This window comes from Haliotis rufescens, unplaced genomic scaffold, assembly GCF_023055435.1.
Source record: "Haliotis rufescens isolate VD_foot unplaced genomic scaffold, xgHalRufe1.0.p SCAF_8, whole genome shotgun sequence".
NCBI lineage: Eukaryota > Metazoa > Mollusca > Gastropoda > Lepetellida > Haliotidae > Haliotis > Haliotis rufescens.
Genome location: NW_025964372.1, coordinates 31786836 through 31810421, shown reverse-complemented (window position 1 = coordinate 31810421; position 23586 = coordinate 31786836). Strand labels below are relative to the sequence as shown.

Genomic DNA, 23586 nt, shown 5'->3' with positions numbered 1-23586 from the left:
GCTGACAAACCTAGAAACATAATCAGGGCGAACCGGGATTCGAACCCACAATCATATGGTTCTGGCATGCCCAAGGGACGCAACTCTGCACAGCGAATTGCAGCGCCTTAGACGACACCTATGCCCCCCAGGTAAATATGAAAAAGTACAGTAAACATGGTAAATAATGTCATTTTATCACTTTACAGAATCCCTTAAAATGAATTATTGGGGGGTCACCTGGCCTCCAAATTTGTGTCATGGTAAAAACCTGACTTTAGCCACTAGTCTGAAGCCCAAGCCTGGTAAACTTCTGTTCAGCCTGGTACAGCTAATAATCTATGTAGTAACACTCAAGTCAACTGAAAATGATGCTAGGATTTTCCACTTAGATTAGGCCCATGGCAGGCAAATTGAGATCATTTTGTTCTAGAGTTGGAATTTGTGTAAAGAACTTATTTCCTATGGTATCATGGTAAATGGAAAGGTCTCATCCAATATAATGTAGTGATCGCCAATAAAGGTATCTGTAGAAGAATCACTCTTGAATAATGTCAAACAAACACAACAACAAGGATATAATTACATAATATCAAGCAACGTATCCCCATGTAATACGAGGGAAAGTGAGGGATCAAGAACAGGTAACACCCGATTGGTAACCAGGAGCAAGGGGCACCCTGGAGGTAGGAGACGCAAGTTTTGGGTTCTATGGTTTAGGATCAAAGTGAAGAAGAAAATTGTGGGTTGTGACAGGATAAGAAATTATTACTTATTTTCGTATTTCAGTATCATGCAACATTGTGCTTCAAACAATGCAAGGATTAAAAACGAAGTCTTGAAGATCCAATTTCTTTTATTGGTCCTGTTTCACAAACATAGTCCTCAGTGACATTCAAGTCTAAATACATCACATGATTCACAACTTCAAAACTTGAAAACAAAACAACCATAAGCATTACATCACTTCTTGGAGCTGACGTTCACAATTAACCAATATTTTAATCACACAACTGTAGTCCATAAGTACACGACTATTTCAAGTTCAAGATGGAATCATGATGTCGCCTCGACTTGTCCAGCTCAACCATACACATGACCAGATTGTGAATGGCAGCCATTACAATGCAGAACATTGGTGAAGTTCACAGATCAATTCTTCTATCTTCTTTGATTTCCACAAGTCTGAAATATTTTCACAGATATATATCTTGTACAGTGTTGTATGCCAGTTTTCCAAAGCCTGTGATGAGAAGCTCCTGTAGCATCAACAACAGACCCTCTGTGAGTTGTGAATACAGTGTACCATTCTTACGCAAGGCAGTGTCGCTTGCTAATTCTTGTGTATCCAGGTTTTGTGAGGGGTGTGTTCCAAAGTGTCCTCATATTCTGGTCTGAAAACTTCACAGTACTTGCCTGTATCCTCTCTTGCTTGGTGAAATGTAACCACTTGGCTTTACGCTCATATCGATTGATCATAAAAAGTTTTGGTACAGTTTTCCCGGTAGTATTTGGCCTGATGTGACTGGAGTTGGAACTGTCTGCCCTAGGGCTGTGTATTGACCTGGATTTTGTATTGCAATATATTGCCATGCTTTAACCTTGCAATAAATTGCCAAATTACATTTCGTATCCCAGCAACGATCAAGGGAGATAATACGGTCACAGGGAAACGAAAGCTCCTTCCCAGCTGTGAGGAGCTTGATAGTCGCGATGTGTACGCGCTAAATTGATAAAAATATCGTCAGACGCAAGTTGTATCAGAAAGATACTATTTTCCATCTCCGTATTGATTAGGAACACATAAATATAATTATCTATATTTGCCCCAATATATTGCTACATTTACAAACGTATCGCAATATGTATTACTGAAGATTTGCAGCACAATACCAGTGTACCATAATACCACACACCCTAGGCTGCAGCGAACTGTCTGCAGCATCACAATCAACAAATGTATATCTATTGGTTGTGGTGTCATTACCGCCTGCTCCAGTCAATCTAAAATTGCATTTGCTTCAGATTGTTTAGTGACATTTGAGCCCACATTTCCAGTTTCATTGTCGACTCTGTGAAATGAAAATTCCCCCTGTGGACTGAATCAACTCACTTTAACCAGGGAAATACTCACTTAAATCAAGTTTTAAGAACCTGAACAAACATCTGGCAGTTCAATTGGAAGACACTTCAATACCACCCTGCCCTGCATTTCTCTCACCTATCATCCTCCATTTGTTCCTCGCCATCGACTCGGATACGTTTTTGGTCCGTCTCTTCCTCAGATTTCACTTCAGTCTTTTCTTCTTCCACTGTGGACTTCCTCTTTGACCTGTGAAGTCACATAAAACCCAATCATGTCGTGTAGGTAATATCAGATGCTGTAGAAACTGTTATTAACATATTTGTAGTAACTATCAGTGGCAGCAAGTGACTGGAGTTATCTGCCCCTGGTTGTTGTTGGCAGACTTGTTTATTTGAGATGATTTCCTGCTGTATGTTTAAACATAATATGTTGATCATGCATTGATCTTGTGTGGTTCACTTACTGATTTCACAAATTGTTGCTGTGAGAACTTGTCAACCTTTGCATTTCAATTAGGAAATCACTTCGTAACAATGTGCAGTATTCAAAATTTCCAACAACAAATTTCCTTTGCTACAATAAGCAATTTCAATGGGCAAGTGTAAATTTCCATCCCTGTTGCTGACAGACGATAAGCTAAGTCCTCAAACCAAACATCAGGTCACATCAGCAACTAGTGGCTTCACTGTTTGTTTGTTGTTAATGCCGCATTCAGCAATATTCCAGCTATATGACGGTGGTCTGTAAATAATCGAGTCTGGACCAGACAATCCAGTGACTGACATCATGAGCATCGATCCACGCAATTGGGATACGATGACATGCATCAACCACTGTTGACGGCCACCATGTCAAGGTGATACCCCTGCTTTACAGAACACCTACCCTTGTCCTTTGCCAAACATGGAGGTTATCGAGGGCTGACCGTCACCCTGAGACTTCCTGCCTTTCTTTGATCGGCCTTTTCGTGAAGGTGTATCTGCAAAATATTCAAACAAAACATGTCTACAAGCAGTCTCAAAATAAACACATTCCATCTAAAAAATTCATACCACAGTTTCTGAAGAAAAAAACCAGAACAAATGAGACAGTGAAAGTTGTCATGTGGGTATGACAAAATCAGCCTGTCTCTTGAGACAAAAGTACTGGGGGCCTATTCTGCCCGAGGAGACAAGCAGGGGTACTCGACATGTATTCTACCCCTATACCTCCACAGAAAGTCAAGCAAGGGGTGCAGCGATCCTATACTACCCTATGGCAAGATGGGGAACTCCCTTGGGAAGACTAGCAGTGGGTACTCAGGGGCTTATCTAGGCCTGTTTACGGACACAAGTCTGCAGCAAATGTCAGCAGAAATTTGAATTCCTATTCATGTTAATATAGCTATATGAAAAATTTTGAGTGAGTGAGTATGGTTTTACGCCGCTTTTAGCAATATTCCAGCAATATCACGGCAGACAACACCAGAAATGGGCTCAACACAAAGTACCCATGTCGGGAATTGAACCTGTGTCTTCAGAGTGATGAGTGAACCACTAGGCTAGTTTTGACTAGTATTTCACCAACATCAGGACCAGTAAAGGAGAAGAGGCTTTAAAGATTAGTTTTACACTATTAAATGTAATGTAAATAAACAAATTTTAAAATACCCTAGAATCCTCATGGGAGAAATAGTGTGGGGTACTTCATACTTATTCTGCCCTAAAATGGGATGCAATGGACCTACTTCTAACATTCTCCTTGTCACTCTCTCCTCCCTTCTTCCTGATGTGCTCCTCTGCATCGTCCGCCTCGACCTCCATCACTTCAACGCCATCAACCTTTAATCAAATTTGGTTTCCTCATTAGGCAAAAGAAATAAGAAGATAAATATTTGTTTTATGACAGAAGTCTAGAAACCAATATGTACCCTTAAAAATTAAATAACATCAGAAGATCATAAATCCCCCCAGCCACAAAAGGCAAAAGGTACCACTTCAGCCCCTGGTTAATTATAATATACATGGACCAAGTTTAGCTGGGGGGGGGGGGGGGGGGGGAGAGAGAGAGAGAGAGAGAAGGAGAGAGAGAGAGAAGGAGAGAGAGAGAGAGGGGGGAAGAGAGATAGAGAGAGAGAGAGAGAGGGGGAGAGAGAGAGAGGGGGCAGGAAGAATGAAGGGATGGAGGGAGAGGGAGGGGGAGGGGAACTGCAGCACCACAATCTGTGTGTGAATTGGGCCGAGGTGAGCATTTCCTGCCATTCCAATAGCACTTGCATTGGGAAGATTATGGTTCGTTGTTTAATGCAGTATGCAGAAATATTCTAGCTATATATCCTACAAATAATCGAGTCTGGATCATGCAAAACAATGATTGATATTATGCAACCTCCCACACACAACCAATCAATCAAGTCAGAGTCTTCGATCAATTTAGTCCCCTCACACACTAGCATAGCCTGCTGGGAATTATCCAGACAAATCCACACAAGGGCGTAGAGAGAAGAGGAATCGGTGCTGTGTGTATTTTAAAGCTTTACATGTCTGAAAAAATTACTTCAAGTACAAGAAAGAAAAACATTGTAACCTTATCATCGGTTGAATCTTCTGTCATTTCAGTTGAATCGGATGCAGAGCTGCCATTGGGTGCTGTGGAGCTACCATTAGCACTTGTGGAGCTTGAACTTCCGTTAGCACTTGCAGAGCTGGAACTTCCGTTAGCACTTGCCGAGCTGGAACTTCCGTTAGCACTTGATGTACTGCCATTGGCACTTGCTGTACTTCCGTTCGCACTTGCTGTACTGCCATTCGCACTTGCTGTACTGCCGTTCGCACTTGCTGTACTGCCGTTCGCACTTGCTGTACTGCCATTCGCAGAGGATTCAGTGCCATTTGAACTGCCATTTTCTTGTTCCTCTTCAACATTTTTCAGTTTTCCTACTTCTTCCGGTGTAGCAGTCATAAAACTGTCCAGAAGCTTCTCCAGTTTCTTGAAGTATCCTTTCTGTAATCAAGCATCAAAAACATCAACATGACTTGGGACAAGTGCCATCAAGTGGCTGTCCGGAGGACAGTGAAAGTCGGGAAGGACTTCTTGCTCGTTCATAATTGGTCCAAGACGATTAATTGGATGAAAACTCATGTCTAGCCCTGGTATGATAACCTGTGTCTGTAAGTTCACACTGGAGGATACATTAACACCCGATCCCGTTAGTCGCCTCTTACGACAAGCTTAGTCACCTCTTACAGCCAGCAAGGGTTGCTGAAGACCTTTTCTCAACCTTGATCTTCACGGGTAATTTAAGATCGCTTGAACGACGGGAATGGATCCAGTGTAGGTTTACCGAAAAGCTGTACTTACCTCTGTGACACTTTCATCTTTCAACTCCTCGTCCAACTCCTGGACCTTTTGTCGGATGTCATCCGTGTATAATGGCTCAAACAATCTGTGTTTCTTCTTTAGGTAGCCCTGCATAAACATGATAAAGAAGTTAGTGCAAGAACTGTTAACCACAAAACATATCAGTTTTAAGCATTCTGTCTATTCTATTACCATGATTAGCAATAGCATATACAAGGCTCGAAATTACGAGTGCTGTCATGCCCATGGCACACTTAAAATAGGAGTGAGTGAGTATGGTTTTACGCCGCTTTTAGCAATATTCCAGCAATATCATGGCGGGGGACACCAGAAATGGGCTTTACATATTGTACCCATGTTGGGAATCGAACCCGGGTCTTCGGCGTGACGAGCGAAGGCTTTAACCACTAGGCTACCTGACCATCCCCATTAAATAGGAAATGGCATGCTTGAATTTAATGTACAGTGCCTTGTGTGTACAGTCACTTTCATTAAAAGTATGTACGCTAATTTTGATTTCATGTTTTAACAAAATTAAACTGTGAAATGAAAGAGTTTTCCCCATTTGTTGCATATTCCACAATCATCAAACGACTTTCTGTTGGAAAAGCAATCGGCCTTCTTGGGTGATTTCTGTTTGAATGTATTTATGTCTGTCCTTATTTTGATGGAATATCATCTATTTTACGAAGGTCTTGTGTTTCAAACAGAAGTGGGTACAATAATTTAGTAATATTGAGAAGGCATGCCTAAATTGAAATGGAACACCTGAAAAACAGGTCTGTGCGTTGGGCACACCAGATTCTTTTTCTAATTTCAAGCCCTGAATATATAATGAGTAAGATATATCTAGAAATGAAAATGAAATAAAATCATGTTACCATGGTTACATTTCAATCAATAACCAAAATCCTGATTGATCATGGAAATATATCTAATCACAGCTAATTGACATTCTTTCCTAACTGTTTTATCTGAACTTTGCTTCTAATCATCAGGCTTATGATTTAATTTGTATTTAATGTCAATTATGTCAGTGTTCATCAATGGAAGGATGCCGAAAATTTCAAACAAGCATCATGAAAGGACAAGGGAATCCTATACATGTATTCTAAGAAGAGTAAGATGCAATTGCAGGACATTTTTTCAATTAATGTGATAGAACATGATGTAGCCTAGGTAGAAGCATCTAGTTCACTTTGTACTCGATAAGTTTGAATTAAGAAAAGTCTGACATGTACCTTCTGCGTGATATCCCCTTCACTGAGTTCTTCATCCAACTCTCCAAGCCTGAAAACATCACAAATTCATTCAACTTGCAAGGTGTTTCACTGACCTAATTTCTTTACCCAACACTACTAACCATGGACATGAAGCTGCTACATCAATTGAGGTATTATATATCTATATACGGGCAAGGTCCCATGGCTTTGGTTTAATTGATTTATTTTTCTACTTTTTATATCGTTCGATAACAAGCATCTAACAGTCAACTACGTATATTTGTTTATATAATCACATAGGAAGTGTGTAGAGACGGGTTTTTTGGTGTCACTTGCAGACATCTGTAATCCATCGACAGGCAGTCACGCCTACAAGTGACTCTCTCTCAGGCCGTCTTTCACTGCTTGTTCGGAGAGCCGTCTCTCGTACGCGTAACAGGGCTGTGGGACGACGTGTTTACCAGTTGCGAGCAGTTTGAGGAAAGTATAGATATGTTTCAACGCGCTGGCACATAGGTGTGCGTTCGTGTGCCCGAAAAAGTATATATATGTTGTTACACTACGACGAATAAGCTTTAAGAAAATACTGAAATTATGTTTCTGAAAAAAATGCACATACGAGAAAATAGCTGTCGAAAATCGGCAAATTTGGCTCCAATTTCGTACATTTCTCTCCAAATTTGACTCTTTTAATTTATTTTTCTACTTTTTATATCGTTCGATAACAAGCATCTAACAGTCAACTACGTATATTTGTTTATATAATACATAGGAAGTGTGTAGAGACGGGTTTTTTGGTGTCACATGCAGACATCTGTAATCCATCGACAGGCAGTCACGCCTACAAGTGACTCTCTCTCAGGCCGTCTTTCACTGCTTGTTCGGAGAGCCGTCTCTCGTACGCGTAACAGGGCTGTGGGACGACGTGTTTACCAGTTGCGAGCAGTTTGAGGAAAGTATAGATATGTTTCAACGCGCTGGCACATAGGTGTGCGTTCGTGTGCCCGAAAAAGTATATATATGTTGTTACACTACGACGAATAAGCTTTAAGAAAATACTGAAATTATGTTTCTGAAAAAAATGCACATACGAGAAAATAGCTGTCGAAAATCGGCAAATTTGGCTCCAATTTCGTACATTTCTCTCCAAATTTGACTCTTTTAATTTATTTTTCTACTTTTTATATCGTTCGATAACAAGCATCTAACAGTCAACTACGTATATTTGTTTATATAATACATAGGAAGTGTGTAGAGACGGGTTTTTTGGTGTCACATGCAGACATCTGTAATCCATCGACAGGCAGTCACGCCTACAAGTGACTCTCTCAGGCCGTCTTTCACTGCTTGTTCGGAGAGCCGTCTCTCGTACGCTTAACGGGGCTGTGGGACGACGTGTTTACCAGTTGCGAGCAGTTTCAGGAAAGTAGATATGTTTCAAGGCCCGGGCACATAGGTGTGCGTTCGTGTGCCCAAAAAAGTATATATATGTTGTTACACTACGACGAATAAGCTTTAAGAAAATACTGAAATTATGTTACTGAAAAATATGCACATAGGAGAAAATCGCTGTCCAAAATCCCCAAATTTGACTCTTTTAATTTACTTTTCAATATTTTATGTCGTTCGATACCAAGCATTACTCATTATTTCACAGAAATACTTTGTTTTCCAACAATTTTACTTCCACCTAAAAATATATACCCACTGCAAAATTGTTTTCCTAATACGTGATGAAAATACATTTCCTCCTTGTTCTAACCACGAAACTACGCGCTAAATAAATATCATTCTGATTCAGACACATTTAGTGTAACAAGACGGATGTTCCGATTGAACATTTTAGTCAGGCATCGGTTACCTCCCTTTATCGGCTTGTCGACCAGTCACTTGTACGCGAGACGGTTCGCGCAGTTTCGAAGAAAGTAAACATGTTTCAACGCGATGGAAAATGGGTGTGCGTTGGTGTGCGTGAAATAATTTATATATTTTGTAACTCTACGATGAATAAGCTTTTAGAAAATACTACGTGTTAGTTTCTGAAAAATATGTACATAGGAGAAAATCGCTGTCAAAAACAGCTCATTTTGCTCGATTTTTGCACATTTTTCTCCCAATTTGACCGTTTATTATTTTTCTTATGACATTTTTTTTATGTCATTCGATAACTAGTAGAATGATCAATAACTGTACTTAATTTTGTTTTATTATTTTCACAAATAACGCTTGTAGACATATTTTTGTGCAACATGCAGAAATCCATGGTCCACTGACAGGCCGTCACGCATACGAGTGACCCCCTCTCAGGTGGTCACTTGTACGCGAGACGGGAGAGCCGTCTCGCGTACACGTTACGTCCTCTACTGATAAATGAGAAATATCTTACCCCCAATCGAAAGTAATTTCATAACACTATGCAATATATATTATTAACTTAGATGTCGATCCAAACAACATTTTATGTAAATGAATAACATATGAGGTTTATCTGTTGACAGAAGCTAATCTTTAAGAAAACACTGTTTCAGTTGACAATTACTTATGGGCTTCTTGATCCCAATAGTAATTAAAATGGAGACTGGAGATTTTTAATTAACAATTAACATCTGCCCCCAACTATGCAGTGACTGATATTGGGATATTGGTTGTTGTTTTAATGTGATGTGTTTGATTGTGTGTTGATGTTTGTTATGCATGTCGTGAATGTTATAGAGAATGAATGGTTGATTCATAAACATGATAAATGTGAACATGGTGAATACAACGACTGCGTGGTGATAAATTTGTTTATGAAACCTCAACCATGTCTCCTTTCTCCTCTATTCCTATGCAAGGAATTGGCTCCTATAGTGTGACATCACACAACTTGTTATTGTTTGTTTGTTGTTTAACGACGCACTCAGTATTATTACAGCTGTATGACAGCAGTTTGTAAATAATCAAGTCTGGACCAGGTAATCCAGTGATTGATATCATGAGCATCGATCCACGCAATTGAGATACGATGACATGCATCAACAAGTCAGTGTGCCTGACAACCCGATCCAGTGAGTCGCCTCTTACAAGCATAGTCGCCTTTTACGGCAAGCATGGGTTGCTGAAGACCTATTCTAACCATGTTCTTCATGGGTTGAGAGAGAGAGACATCGCGATATAAACAATGCCGTTTAAAAAGTATTTTTGGAAACCTATTATCCAAAGATAATAATTTTATTGTCTTATATAGGTCTATAGACGAAATAGGGTTACTGTTTGCTTGGGTACGAAATTATCGCAACCCGCTGAAAACATGCCGTGACATTTTCAGATTATTAGACATCGTATGAATTATGGTTATTGTAATCAGTTTTAGTGTTCAAGAAATATTCCTTCATCTCATGGTGTCAGGAACAAATAGGCAAGACTACCCACCAGACCAACTTCAGTTCAGTAGTTGGCGGAAATAATCTGTACAGATATCACCTTTTTTCTACATTAGGTGTAATTCATGATAATTTGGCAAGGGCTATCAACTCACTTTCTCTTGATGCTGTCGGACAGCTGGGGAGGTTGCACTGTTCTACCCGGCATTTTTCTCGTCTTCTTCTCAGTGTGTGACACAATCTTTCGCGCCACCACGTTCCCGCAAAATATTTGCAATGGGATCATCTAAAAGGTCATTTCCGGTTCATGGCTTGCTGTATTTACTGCATATCCCAATTAATAATGTCATGAAGTGGATTAGGAGTTATTTTTTTATTTGAGTTAGGGTGAACGTGACGAAGTGAATATCTTGATCGCTGAGAAATAATAACTTAAAATCCTTTCTAATTTCTTCGGTACCCTTCACTGAAGAAAATGGAATAAACCGGAATCTATCAACACTTGTCAACAACAAGTATGGCGTAGCAGACGAAGGCGGCAAATTCAACTTATTATATCTTGAATGTAACATAGGTTTGTTGATTATATCTTCTCTTTCGAAGACCGATATATCAAAGGCGTTCAGTTATTTCTCAAACTTGTAAATTATTCATTGTCGATTGGGGATTAGAGAAGTTACTTTCTTTAGTGCAGATGAAACATGAATGTGTCCCCTATTTTCGTGAGGACAATGCGTAGCAAGGTTTCAAAGATTGAACACAAGTCAAATGTCCCTTTAACCATCCAGAAACTGAATAGTATGCATGCCAAGGTCCGATTGCAGAGGCATGTCACTTCGCTTACAATTAACTGAAGTCTGTTTTCACATGTTCACTGATTCAGCCCCTAAACACCCAATATGAGACCCAGGTCATTGATGAAAACAAACAATGAGATTCAGTCATATATATTCACAAGAATTCAATATTGTCACAAGATGTCCTCACCCAACATTTTCACACCCATTCAGTTTTCCCCAGTGTACACATTTGGACGACGAAAAAATATGTCGGAAGATAAGGAAAAACAAGTTCATTACACTGTTTTTGATGAAGATTAATTTTAGATAATGAACTGTAATTATTTCCCTTGTTAAGTTATTATTATTAGTAGTGTAAGTTATTTGACAAATTTCTGTAATGTTAATATGGGTGTCATGACAACACATTTTCCAGTATGGCCTGAGGAAGCTTGTTTGAGCTGAATTACTCAACAGTAAATGGATTGATTCAGTTTATGTATATATATGGGAGGAAATTAACTGTGCTTCATTTGAAGTGGTGTAAATGTTATGTTATTGAAAATAATGTAATATTGTCCTTGGTCTGATCAATGTTTGATCATAATTCATTGACAAAACCTATACCTGGTAACAGGAGACCGAACAACATGCCCTAAATGAAGGGTGGTGTCACAAGACAATTAACAATATCAATATCAGGATTGGCCACCATTTGCGTTGATACAGGCCAGGCTGCGGCACTGCATTGAAGACACCAGATGATTGAAAACAGCCTGGGGGATGTTGTTCCAATTGTCAACCAAAGATTGGCTCAACTGAGTTAGTGGTAACGGTTGGTTCTGATCTTTTCCTTAGGCATTGTTCCATCTCATCCCAGACATGTTCTATAGAGACATGTTCTGGTCTCTGGAGAAACAGCTGGCCATTGCAGTACAGCTCCCTAAAAAAGTCTGTTACAACACATGCAACATGTGACCCGTGAAGATTCTGGGGTAGAATAGGTCTTCAGCAACCTATGCTTGCCATAAAAGGTGACTATGCTTGTCGTAAGAGGTGACTAATGGGATCGGGTGGTCAGGCTTGCTGACTTGGTTGACGCATGTTATTGTATCCCAATTGTGTGGATCGATGCTCATGTTATCAATCACTGGATTGTCTGGTTGAGACTTGATTATTTACAGACGGCCGTCATATAGCTTTGATATTGTTGAGTGTGGTGTTAAACAACAAATAAACAAACATTAGGGAGAATGAAGTTACACTGATTGTGACATCATGCAACAGCTACTTTGATTATGACATCAATAACAAGGGACAGTGCAGGTGAACTTAACATTTTGTATGAATAGGAATGATGACTGCAATTTTATTAAGTGGTCGTCTTTGTTGGCGTATTAAACTGTTGACCACATATCCAGGTGAGCTACAGTGCCATGGTCACTATTTTTAACATTTTTTGATTGATTTCATACCTTATATAGTGGATTTGAAACCCGAAGCAAGCACAGGTTTTAAGAATTGGGAGGCATCAAATCATTACTCACATTCCTCTAACTTCAATATCCTCCTAATGAATTTGTGACATATTTCTAGGTTCTGACAGAGATGTCACAGGCAGCCTTCCTGGAAGATGTGGTGAGCTGGGATGAGAAGAAATGTTTGGAGAACCTTGACGAAGCTCTGCCCAAACTCGTTGTATCCTGCCTGAATATACTTAGAGTCTTTAATAACAATGGACACCAAAAATGCTTCTTCAGAACCATTCCTGATACATTTTTATAAAGATTAAGTTATCTGACATCTAAAACTAACCCAGGTTTCATACTCTTTGTACAGTGCTTAGGACAATATGAAGACCGGTTCGCTGGACTGGCCGCACTTAAAAGTACTGGTACATTCAATATTTTCCTGGTCCTATCAATTAGCTATCATGTGATTCATATCAACCAATGGATAAGCTTGGCTAAATATAGAGAAGGAACCTCCCAGCCTCTTGCAATAACAAACACGCTAAGACATTAGTCGTATTTTTAACAGCATTGATTTATAAATGTAAATGGAGATTTGGTCAAGATTTGTATTTCAAGATAATAATGTCAGACTCATGTTTACTGCTGGTCCAGTGGACTGATAAGGTTAAATTTTCCTTTTACATGGCTTATTTAACCAGGAAAGTACTGGCAATTACCTGTTCAGAGAAACACCTGAAGAGGTAGAGATGATAGCTCCTGTAACAAGTCACTGCTAGATGAACCATCCCATAGACTAACACATTACATTTGATATATTCCTTCTATGTAATTCACATACCGTATTCGACGTGATAAGAGCCCAGGGCGCTCTCAAAATTAGAAAGAGGGGGCTCTTATTAGAATATTATTTTGGTGGAGAAAAAAAACAGAGTTGAAAGATAAATTTCGTGGTTTATGCTGACAGCCTGAAATGTTTATATATGACAGATATATTTTTCCAGAATTTAATTGCCCATAATTAAGGGTCCATATAACACACGAGTGCGTATTATACAAGAATGAATAGGTCTTGTGTGCATTGATCAATCGGAAGGGTGCTAATTGGGATTGTTCACTAGCCAATTTATTAGCAAATATCGCCGTGGGAGCTTATTAGAACGGGGCGATTATTACATCAAATACGGTATATATTATTAGGCTAAACAACATAAAAGAATAGGTTTTCAGGCAATGACTTTTGAAAATATAGTGCGGGCAGGCAGTGGTTTTTTTGGAGGGCCTTGTTCAAACTAAGTTGTTTGATAGGTATTAGTTAGAAGTTGCCGGATGACAAAGTAGACACAATTATGGATATCAACTTCTTTATTTGCGTTTCGGTATAGATCCTTATGTACCAAAACGTTGCCTTTACAGTAAATAAAGAAGTAAACTAGTATGTAACCAAATAATCAGTTGTGAACCATCGACCTGGGAAAGGGCCGCCCTACAGAAACAAGCATACAAACTCCTATTGTTGCCATGACCATAACAAGAGATGTGCATCAAAGCAGTGTGCATGTAAAGGAAGTAACTGGGTGCTATATTGGATCGCATTGTTTTTAAGTATTAGGATTTGAATATTTTTTTTAAAAATGGAAATAAAAACGAAAGGTGCGGCTTAATTTATGATGATGCGGGCGGTGCCTGATTTCCAAGACTATTGTTTTTTTTAGCATTATGAAGAAATGTAGTTGGTCCGAGTTACTTTGCAAATGATGGTAAGATGTTATTGGATCACCTTAACTATCTCAGACATTCTTACATCAAGTAAATGATATTGAGGAAGAAATTGGTGAGTTTTATGAAAAATGTGTTATTATTCTTTACAGATTTGCAGTGAAATTTTGTAATAAAATGCAAATCATCCAAATTCAACATTGTAGAACTTTTTTGTTCAGTATGTTTAATAGTATCCATTGTTTCTTTTCCTACTCTGTGTATGTGTGTGTGTTTGTTGTTTAATGCCTAATGCAGCAATATTCCAGCTATATCATGACAGCACCTGTGAATAATTGATTCTGGACCAGACAATCCTGTGATTGTGCACAACAACCCCGGTACATTGACAGTGACCAACTCAGTGAGCCTGACTACCTGATACACTCAATCGCCTGTCAGCCGGAATTGTGGGGACCGATTCTTACTTGGAACCACCACAGGAAATATTTCAGTCCTCCAAGTAGAATATTAACAGACACAGGATAAGGGACAGGCAGCTGTTTTGAAAGCTGCTTATTTACCAGTTTTTGATTGTGATTTTGTAAGAGTTCAGTTGTTCTCAATCACATTAAAATCAGACCTTAGTTCCCGCTACCGCTAATCAAAGATCTGAGGACATCCCATTACGGGTCACGTCAGACCGACCCTGCGCGAACTTTGACAGACCAATGGAATGACCAATCAGAAACCAGCTTTCTCGTGCTTTACGGCACAAATTTCAAATTGGCGACTTCGCTTCGAAACATATTTTGACAAATTCTCAATTACAAATTTGAAACCTGAACAAAAAAACATTCTGGAATGACTAATAGATGGTCTAGAATGTAAGGATTCAGAATTAAGGACTATCGTTCAGATACCCCATGTTTAAGTTTTCAAGATTGCATGATTAGAAATCACATTCCGACAGTCACTTTCATAATCTGGTTAGCGATGCACTGATTGGTCGGATGAAGGGTCGTTCTGACGTGTAATGGGATGTCTTCAGATCTTTGTTTAGTGGTAGGGAGAACTAGGATCTGATTTTAATGAGATTGAGTTGTTCTTGACAGATAATATTTGTCAAAGTTTATTTCAGGTATATTGAAGATAATCTGCCACTCTTTCCTTCCCTGCGTGAAACAACATGAAGCTGAAAAGAAAATCTTTAGCAAGATTGCCGACAAGGTAAAAAGAATGACCTAGCTATCAACAAAACTGAAACAAAGTTCAGTGTGTGTTTATTTAACCTCAAAGACAGACACTGCCACTAGTCCGTTTTTTATTACCGTACAATATAGATCTTGATTATTGACCAGATCATCATGACTGGAGGCTGCCATTTTATTTGAAGCAAATGCAAGGTATATGAGAGGTGAAATCTGATTGGTCAATAGGGAGGATAAAGAAGGGGCATAACCACTGGGGTCGCATGATCGAGTGTGGAAATTCCAGCCTTGTTCGGCAAGGGGGAAACTGGACTTTTACATCTTCCCGAGGCAACAGTTTTTACTGACTTTTAAGACATAAAAAAGTCTTGCCGAATGTTATGAATACTTGTGTAACATGCTAATGTTATCTTTTTCTATTTGACGGCTTATTGAAGACTTGCAAGAATTTTGACAAGATTCTGGACGGCATTCGAAGTGGGATCCATCAAGGGACATGTCGCGCCGCGGGAGAAATAACACAGTCCCTTGAGGTGATTTTACATTTGCCTCACTCTTACGGCAAACCACATATTTTTTTACTTGACAATTCAAGCAATAACCGGGACTTATCTAGACTTGTTCAAAAGCTGATTTTTGGCCACAAGTCTGCAGCAACTTATCATAAAATAATTCCAATTCCTCAGAACTGACGATTTTTGAAGGAGTGAGTGAGTTGGGTTTAACGTCGCTTTTAACAGTATTCCAGTTATATCGCAGCGTGTCAGCTTAATGTGGGAGGAAAGCCCAAAGTGATGCAGGTCACAGACATTTACCACTTTGGTGAAACCCACGAGCACGGGTATGGTGCTGACAAACCTAGAAACATAATCGGGGCGAACCGGGATTCGAACCCACCATCATAGGTTTCTGGCGTGCCCAAGGGACGCAACTCTGCACAGCGAATCGCGGCGCCTTAGACGACTAGGCCACCTGTGCCCCCGATTTTTGAAGGAGGAAACTGCTGTTTTTTAGCTCACCTGACTGAAAGTCAAGGGTGTTGTGCGTCGTAAGCATCTTCAATAATATTGCATAACATAAAAACAACATAGTCCACCTTGACGTCAATGTTAGTCCAAGGTCAAGGTCACCACAATGCAAAAGCAGTTATCATGTTTGAAAACTGAGCAAACTTGGAAATGCTTCAAACCTAAAATATAAGAACAAATGTGAGTATTATGTACTTAAAATTGTAGAAACTGAAATTATTATGTAGAAGGATTGAAGGCTGCAATAAATGAAAACATCACTGCTTTAAAAATTTCAGAAAACATGAAATATATTGATAAAAACTTTAGGTACCGGTAGTATGGTTTTAAGATTAAATAGTTGATTAAGTATATCCTTGCGACTACATTTATAGATCTCAGTTAAGGTAAGCGTCTGTACCTGTGGTTTATTTTCAAAGCATGTATATGTAATCTCTGTCACTCGCTCATCTACATGTGGTAACATGTTTGTTTGTTTGTTGTTGTTTTTTTGTTTAACGCCACACTCAGCGATATTCCAGCCACATGACATCGGTCTGTAAATAATCGAGTCTGGACCAGACAATCCAGTGACTGACATTGGTAGCAATTAATATGTCAGGCAAAGTTAAGCAACGTTGGTCGCAAAGAGTCCTTGGATAGGTGACTGTGTTCGGCAGCTCAGCTCCTGAGAGTTTCTAGAGCTTTGGTCCTGCCCCACACTGAAGCTCATGTAACAGTGTTACATGAGCTTCAGTGTGGGGCAGGACCAAAGATAATAGATCGTTATTATAACAGAAACAAACGTATGTTTTCCATGTAAATCTAAAATGATATTATTTGTTATTAATTGTCCGGGGAATTAAACAATTTAAATTGAAACAATTCATAATTCATCATATTATGAATACGTAAACTTGTAATGTGTGTGAAAAGTCGTACTAAAATACGCTATTTGAAGGGGGCGTGGCCTAAATGCATTCCGATTGGGATTTTAAATTTTGCGGACCCCTGTGTAACACATATGGTGTCTCCTTAGGCAAGTGACTGTTTGAAACATGCCTTTGAGCAATAAGCAATGAATGGGTACCCAGTAGAATGAGATGATCATGTGACTGTTAACCTTCGGGCACCTCACAGGTAGCTTGGGTTGTATACTCCCAAGAGATTTGAGCATGAAAAATCGAGGGCACACTGATCCATAGACCAAGGTAATAATAATGCAGTGCATCAAGCATACATTGCTCATGGAGTTATGTGTTTTATAGAAGTAGTAGTTGTAGCAGTAGCAGCAGCAGCAGTAGTAGTCTACTACTACTTTGTTTTTTCTTTCTTTTTATTATTATTATTATTATTATTATTATTATTATTATTTTGCAGATGGCTGTGGAGGTGGTGGATTGTGTAGAGAGCTGTGTGAGGGGTGTGTCCAGCAGTCAGCTGGAAGTGGAGCATGTGCACTCTCTCCCTGGCTGTACAGTGCACATACTGGCGGGCTCCTACACTCATTGCAAGGTCGGAAAGCTACCCCCGTTGCAACCCCCTGTGGGGATTCCGGGTTAGAATAGGCCCCCAAGTGGATTCTGGGTTAGAATAGGGCCCCAAGTGGATTCTGGGTTAGAATAGGCCCTCAAGGGGATTCCGGGTTAGAATAGGCCCCCAAGTGGATTCTGGTTTAGAATAGGCCCTCAAGGGGATTCTGGGTTAGAATAGGCCCCCAAGGGGATTCTGGGTTAGAATAGGCCCCCAAGGGGATTCGGGGTTAGAATAGGCCCCCAAGGGGATTCTGGGTTAGAATAGGCCCCCAAGGGGATTCTGGGTTAGAATAGGCCCCGAAGGGGATTCTGGGTTAGAAGAGGCCTGCAAGGGGATTCTGGTTTACAATAGGCCCCCAAGGGGATTCTGGGTTAGAATAGGCCCCCAAGGGGATTCTGGGTTAGAATAGGCTCCCTGTGGGGATTCCGGGTTAGAATAGGCCCCCAAGGGGATTCTGGGTTAGAATAGGCCCCCAAGTGGATTCTGGTTTAGAATAGGCCCTCAAGGGGATTCTGGGTTAGAATAGGCCCCCAAGGGGATTCTGGGTTAGAATAGGCTCCGAAGGGGATTCGGGGTTAGAAGAGGCCTCCAAGGGGATTCTGGTTTACAATAGGCCCCCAAGGGGATTCTGGGTTAGAATAGGCCCCCAAGGGGATTCTGGGTTAGAATAGGCTCCCTGTGGGGATTCCGGGTTAGAATAGGCCCCCAAGGGGATTCTGGGTTAGAATAGGCCCCCAAGTGGATTCTGGTTTAGAATAGGCCCTCAAGGGGATTCTGAGTTAGAATAGGCCCCCAAGGGGATTCTGAGTTAGAATAGGCCCCCAAGGGGATTCTGGTTAAGAATAGGCCTCCAAGGGGATTCTGGGTTGGAATAGGCCTCCAAGGAGATTCTGGGTTCGAATAGGCCTCCAAGGGGATTCTGGGTTAGAATAGGCCTCCAAGGGGATTCTGGGTTAGAATAGGCTTCAAGGGGATTCTAGGTTAGAATAGGCCCCAAAGAGGATTCTGGGTTAGAATAGGCCTCCAAGGGGATTCCAGGTTAGAATAGGCCTCCAAGGGGATTCCAGGTTATAGAATAGGCCTCCAAGGGGATCCTGGGTTAGAATAGGCCCTAGTGACCTATGCTCGTTGAAAGAGATGGCTCAAGAGATGGATTGTCAGACTTAGTGACTTGGTTGAGTGCATGTCATCGAACCTTGATAGAGTATGTCATTGCTCATAATATGAAGACAAGTTTGTCTGGTCCAGACTTGATTATTTACAGGCCACCGTCATAGAGATATAATATTGCTGAGTGGAGCGTTAAACAACAAACAAAAGATTAAAGGACCTTCCCTGGAGTTTGAAACATGTTCCTTTGAAATATCCCAACTTTCAATACTTCACCATGAAATGCCAGAGCCGACTTCTGGTGACACCTCGCCGAAGACCTGGGTTCGATTCCCGACATGGGTACAATGTGTGAAGCCCATTTCTGGTGTCCCCCGCCGTGATATTGCTGGAATATTGCTAAAAGCGGCGTAAAACAATACTCACTGACTCTGATGACACCTGCTTCTTCTTCTTCTTCCCATGCAGGACAGCGGTGACCTGTACAAAGACCTGTTGGGACTGTTGTCTGAACCTCTCTCATCCCTCTTCCGTAAAGCCCACAGTCTTCAGATGGTAAACACATACAGATGGCCACATAAGATCTTACTGGCCTTTTAAATTTTAATTAGTTAGTTAGCAGATTGTTTCAGTGTAGGTAGTCAAGCATTTTTTATCTATTCTGTCAGTTTAACACATACAGATGGCCACATAAGATCTTACTGGCCTTTTAAATTTTAATTAGTTGGTGAGCAGATTGTTTCAGTGTAGGTAGTCAAGCATTTTTTATCTATTCAGTCAGTTTTGTAAACCCAATAATATAGGGATCACTATATTGCAGGGTTGTACCCTTGTTGTTAAACTGGGTGTCCGCTGGACTTCCTATTATAATCTAAAGGATTCTAATGGAAGATGTACGGTCAGAGGTTGCTGACGGTGGTTTTGTCCAGGTGTGACGGAAATAGCCGTACGTGAGACTGCAGACATGCCAGACAATAACATGGCTTACTATATATTCTTTGATGGGACATGGTATAACTTAAGCAGTAATCATAAAACTTAAGTTAATTTAGAGTCTGGCATTTTTCAAACCCTTGTTAATATAATCTGATAAATGTTCGTGCCAAGATGTTTACTTCTTCTTGTGTTCCAGGCTTTTGATTTTGTTGTATTCACTGATTGTTTTGTTCATGGCTTGGACTATAGCAATATGCGGTGAAAACAATGTTGTATCTGCTAGGGGTGTCACGATAAATCAAAATATCGATATATTGCTATTGGTAAGCAAGTAATTAAATCGATTGTCAAATCAGTTTCCGATCAACAGTATTGATTTCAGGAATATTGATAGCTTCGATTGTATTTACCATATCAATAAAATGCATGCAATGCTGTTCAAATTTGTTTTTCTTTTGATCATGAGTGGTAGTAATTTACACATGGTAATGTGGAAGTTTCTATTTCTTAAATCATTAGGGTAAAGAAAAAACAAATCAGTCATATCTCAAACTTTTTACATTTTATTTGTTGTTATGGTTATCACATTCAAAGGAAACTTCAGTTCCAAGGTTTAATTCACCTCTAACATCCATCTGAAATGACACACTGAAAACTATTGATATTTATTGCAACAGTTGCTTGCAATATCAATAGTTATCGCAATAGTTTCTTTCAATATCAATAGTTATCGCAATAGTGATTTCCAGACCAATAGTCACCCCTAGTTTTCTGGTGTGTCTACTACCAGTAATTGCTGTGTTGCAGGCGTTCCTGAACATGTTTGACCGAACAACCATCGCTGGAGAAGCCTCGGACCAAGATGTACAGGATCTATGTCAGGGTATGTCTGTCACACAGTAGAAACGTAAATAATCTTTCTCATTGCTGTTTTAGATTGCAGTTAGCAATAATCAAGCTATACTACTCAAAAGAAGTTAGAGTACACCCTTTTTTTTATATGTCTATAGTTAATGTGTCATGGCATGACAGATTAAGTATAGTCATATGAAAAACATTGGGTGTTCAACTAGTGGTTGACAGAACACTATTCCATAACATTGGTGTACGATGACACACAATGAGCCAGGTCACATATGTTATCATCTCCCCGAGGCAAGAGAGTTAACTGACTTTAAAAGTCCAGTTTCCACCCTTGCCGAACTTGGCTGGAATTCCTGGGCTCGATCATAGCGCCACGAGTGGTTATCATAAGTTACGTCCCTTCTAAGCCTTTCCTATGGACCAATCCGATTCCATCACTTGCATTTGTTTCAAACAAAGTGGCGGCGCCCAGTCAAGACGATCTGATCAATAATTAAGATCTATATTGCGCAAGCACCCCTGATTAAAAACATGAAAAGGTTTGGAAAATATCTGTTGACAACGACTTGGCATTGCACATGCTTTGCAAATCCTGCAATCAACCGAAATCGGCACGGCAGTTTACGAACCGGATTTCGATTCTGCTGCGCGATTTTGATTGGACTTTGCATAGACTCGTTAGTCCAGCCAAAATGTAACTCCATAATACCAGCCTAGTTCGGCAAGGGTGGAAACTGGACTTTTATAGTCAGTTAACTCTCTTGCCTCAGGAAGATGATATGTTATTTACCCCAGCCACATTTTACTGCAATTCTACCTCATGTTAGGCAGTGAGTACCCACAGCAGCCTGAATCCTGGGAAATCTCAAAACATGAAATCTGATGAGATGGTAGTGGTAGGGGGTGATTTACCTGTACATCACCTGGATTTAATTTCCAAATGGCTACTGTACACGGAGTACTGTTTATGACCTGATATTGCAGCAATAGGTTGCTATTGTTTCAAATCATGATTTGGAAATATGATATAATTTACAAAAGACCCGTGAAGATGGGGGTAGAGAATAGGTCTTCAGCAACCCATGTTTGCTGTATGTAATGACTATGCTTGTCGTAAGAGGCGATAAACAGGATAAGGTGGTCAGGCTCGCTGACTTGGTTGATGCACGTCTTTGTTTCCCAGTTGTCTGAGACCTGCATCACTTCGGCCTTTCCTCCCACATTAAACTGACACGCCGTGATAGAACTGGAATACTGTTAAAAGCGGCGTTATACCAAATTCACTCACTCACTCATTCCCAGTTGCTTAGATCGATGCTCATGTCAATCACTGGATTGTTTGGTCCTGACGCGATTATTTACAGACCACCATCATGTAGCTGAACTATTGCTGAGTGCGGCGTTAAACAACAAACAAACAAATCATTTACAAACTTATGCCAGTGAATGTTTATATTTTAAAATAAATTTTGTTCTGATCTTGGTGTATCTTCGGTCTTCTTGGAACGACAGCTAGTTCAAGGTGTGTCCTATGGTGCTGTGTTTCAGTTTGCGACGGCTTGTTCGAGGTGTGTCAGATTGTCACGGCTCTAGACATGAAGGTGGTGGTCAGCCTCTGGAAGGCCGTGTCCAAGTGAGTGAAAGTTTGCTGAATAATGCAAAATAGAACACATCTGTCTCCACAAACCAGGGTTCAAATCCCAGATTCACTCTGATTATGTTTCTAGGTTTGTCACCATCGTATCAGCGCTCATGGGTTTCAACAAAGTGGCAAAAGTCTAAAATCTGCATCACTTCAAGCTTTCATCCCACTTTAAGTTAAACTTGCTTGCTCGCTCACTCACTCACTCACTCACTCACTCACTCACTCACTCACTCACTCACTCCTTAAAAATAACTTAAAGGATATTCTTGGGATATTTTATTTTGAAATAAGCAGCATAGATAGGCAATAATGACATGTAACACAATACTGTCGTACACACAGTGTAAAAAAAACTCCTGCCTGCCGGTGGCAGGTAACTTTACTGTCAGGCTTCAGGAAATATCCACCACCTGCCCGACTGTCTCGCAGATAGTTTTTAGCCTACCTACATATTCAGTTTTATTATAACTCCTTGTAGATTGTAAAGTAATTGTTTGCATTATTTCAACTGACTCAAGACGCAATTTGTCTCTTTTTTGTGTGCTTTTTCAATATCTATAATGTCAGAATGTGGGCAGGTAACTTTGAAGATGGGCAGGCAATAATTATGAGTCACCTGCTTGACTGTCTTGTTGGGTTTTAAAAATATTTCACACACTGAGTACACATCTTTGTGTTCAGGATGTCATTTGATTCTTTGACAGTTATGTCCCTAGAGCTATGACCCCCATTTAGGTGAGCCATCTATACAGTCTATGAGTAAAATACCTACTTGCCCAAATTTGTCTTTTGGCATAATTTTCAGTTAAATTTTAGTGTTAGTATTTGGACTTTTATTTGCTTACAGACTGTAGTTCATGTAACCTGAGCAGATGTTATGCTAGATAAGTAGACATAGTGGTCTGTCCCTGGTGTTGTTGATATGCTTCAGAATAAGCAGCCAATACAAGCACCTGCTGCAGGGTCAGCTGGACATGTGTTGCATGATAAGGCACCTGTGTCGGGAGGTAGTGATAGGATAGTGGTATAACCCTGGTGTTGTTGATATGCTTCAGAATAAGCAGCCAATACAAGCACCTGCTGCAGGGTCAGCTGGACATGTGTTGCATGATAAGGCACCTGTGTCGGGAGGTAGTGATAGGATAGTGGTATAACCCTGGTGTTGTTGATATGCTTCAGAATAAGCAGCCAATACAAGCACCTGCTGCAGGGTCAGCTGGATGTGTGTGGCATGATAAGGCACCTGTGTCGGGAGGTAGTGATAGGATAGTGGTCTAACCTTGTGTTGTTGATATGCTTCAGAATAAGCAGCCAGTACAAGCACCTGCTGCAGGGTCAG

At 40.2% G+C, this 23586-nt stretch overlaps 2 protein-coding genes across 2 annotated transcripts in view; one reads left to right on the top strand and one right to left on the bottom strand.

Annotated features, from left to right (window-relative positions):
* LOC124145513 (DNA (cytosine-5)-methyltransferase 1-like) overlaps positions 1 to 10265 on the bottom strand; it is a 45049-nt gene extending 34784 nt beyond the window's left edge. Inside the window, exons 1-7 of the mRNA XM_048389042.1 lie at positions 10145 to 10265; positions 6646 to 6694; positions 5405 to 5512; positions 4631 to 5047; positions 3792 to 3885; positions 2951 to 3044; positions 2201 to 2311 (exon numbers count right to left, since the gene is read on the bottom strand). Coding sequence (XP_048244999.1) covers positions 2201 to 2311; positions 2951 to 3044; positions 3792 to 3885; positions 4631 to 5047; positions 5405 to 5512; positions 6646 to 6694; positions 10145 to 10197 — 926 coding nt within the window. The 5' untranslated portion in view covers positions 10198 to 10265. The remainder of the gene's footprint in view (positions 1 to 2200; positions 2312 to 2950; positions 3045 to 3791; positions 3886 to 4630; positions 5048 to 5404; positions 5513 to 6645; positions 6695 to 10144) is intronic.
* Positions 10266 to 10450: 185 nt separating this feature from the next.
* Positions 10451 to 23586, top strand: part of LOC124145516 (uncharacterized protein C1orf112 homolog) — a 36578-nt gene continuing 23442 nt past the window's right edge. The window contains exons 1-9 of the mRNA XM_046515298.2: positions 10451 to 10563; positions 12365 to 12466; positions 14035 to 14074; positions 15080 to 15168; positions 15587 to 15682; positions 17537 to 17671; positions 19271 to 19357; positions 20546 to 20621; positions 22151 to 22235. Of these exons, the coding sequence (XP_046371254.2) occupies positions 12377 to 12466; positions 14035 to 14074; positions 15080 to 15168; positions 15587 to 15682; positions 17537 to 17671; positions 19271 to 19357; positions 20546 to 20621; positions 22151 to 22235 (698 nt within the window). The 5' untranslated portion in view covers positions 10451 to 10563; positions 12365 to 12376. The remainder of the gene's footprint in view (positions 10564 to 12364; positions 12467 to 14034; positions 14075 to 15079; positions 15169 to 15586; positions 15683 to 17536; positions 17672 to 19270; positions 19358 to 20545; positions 20622 to 22150; positions 22236 to 23586) is intronic.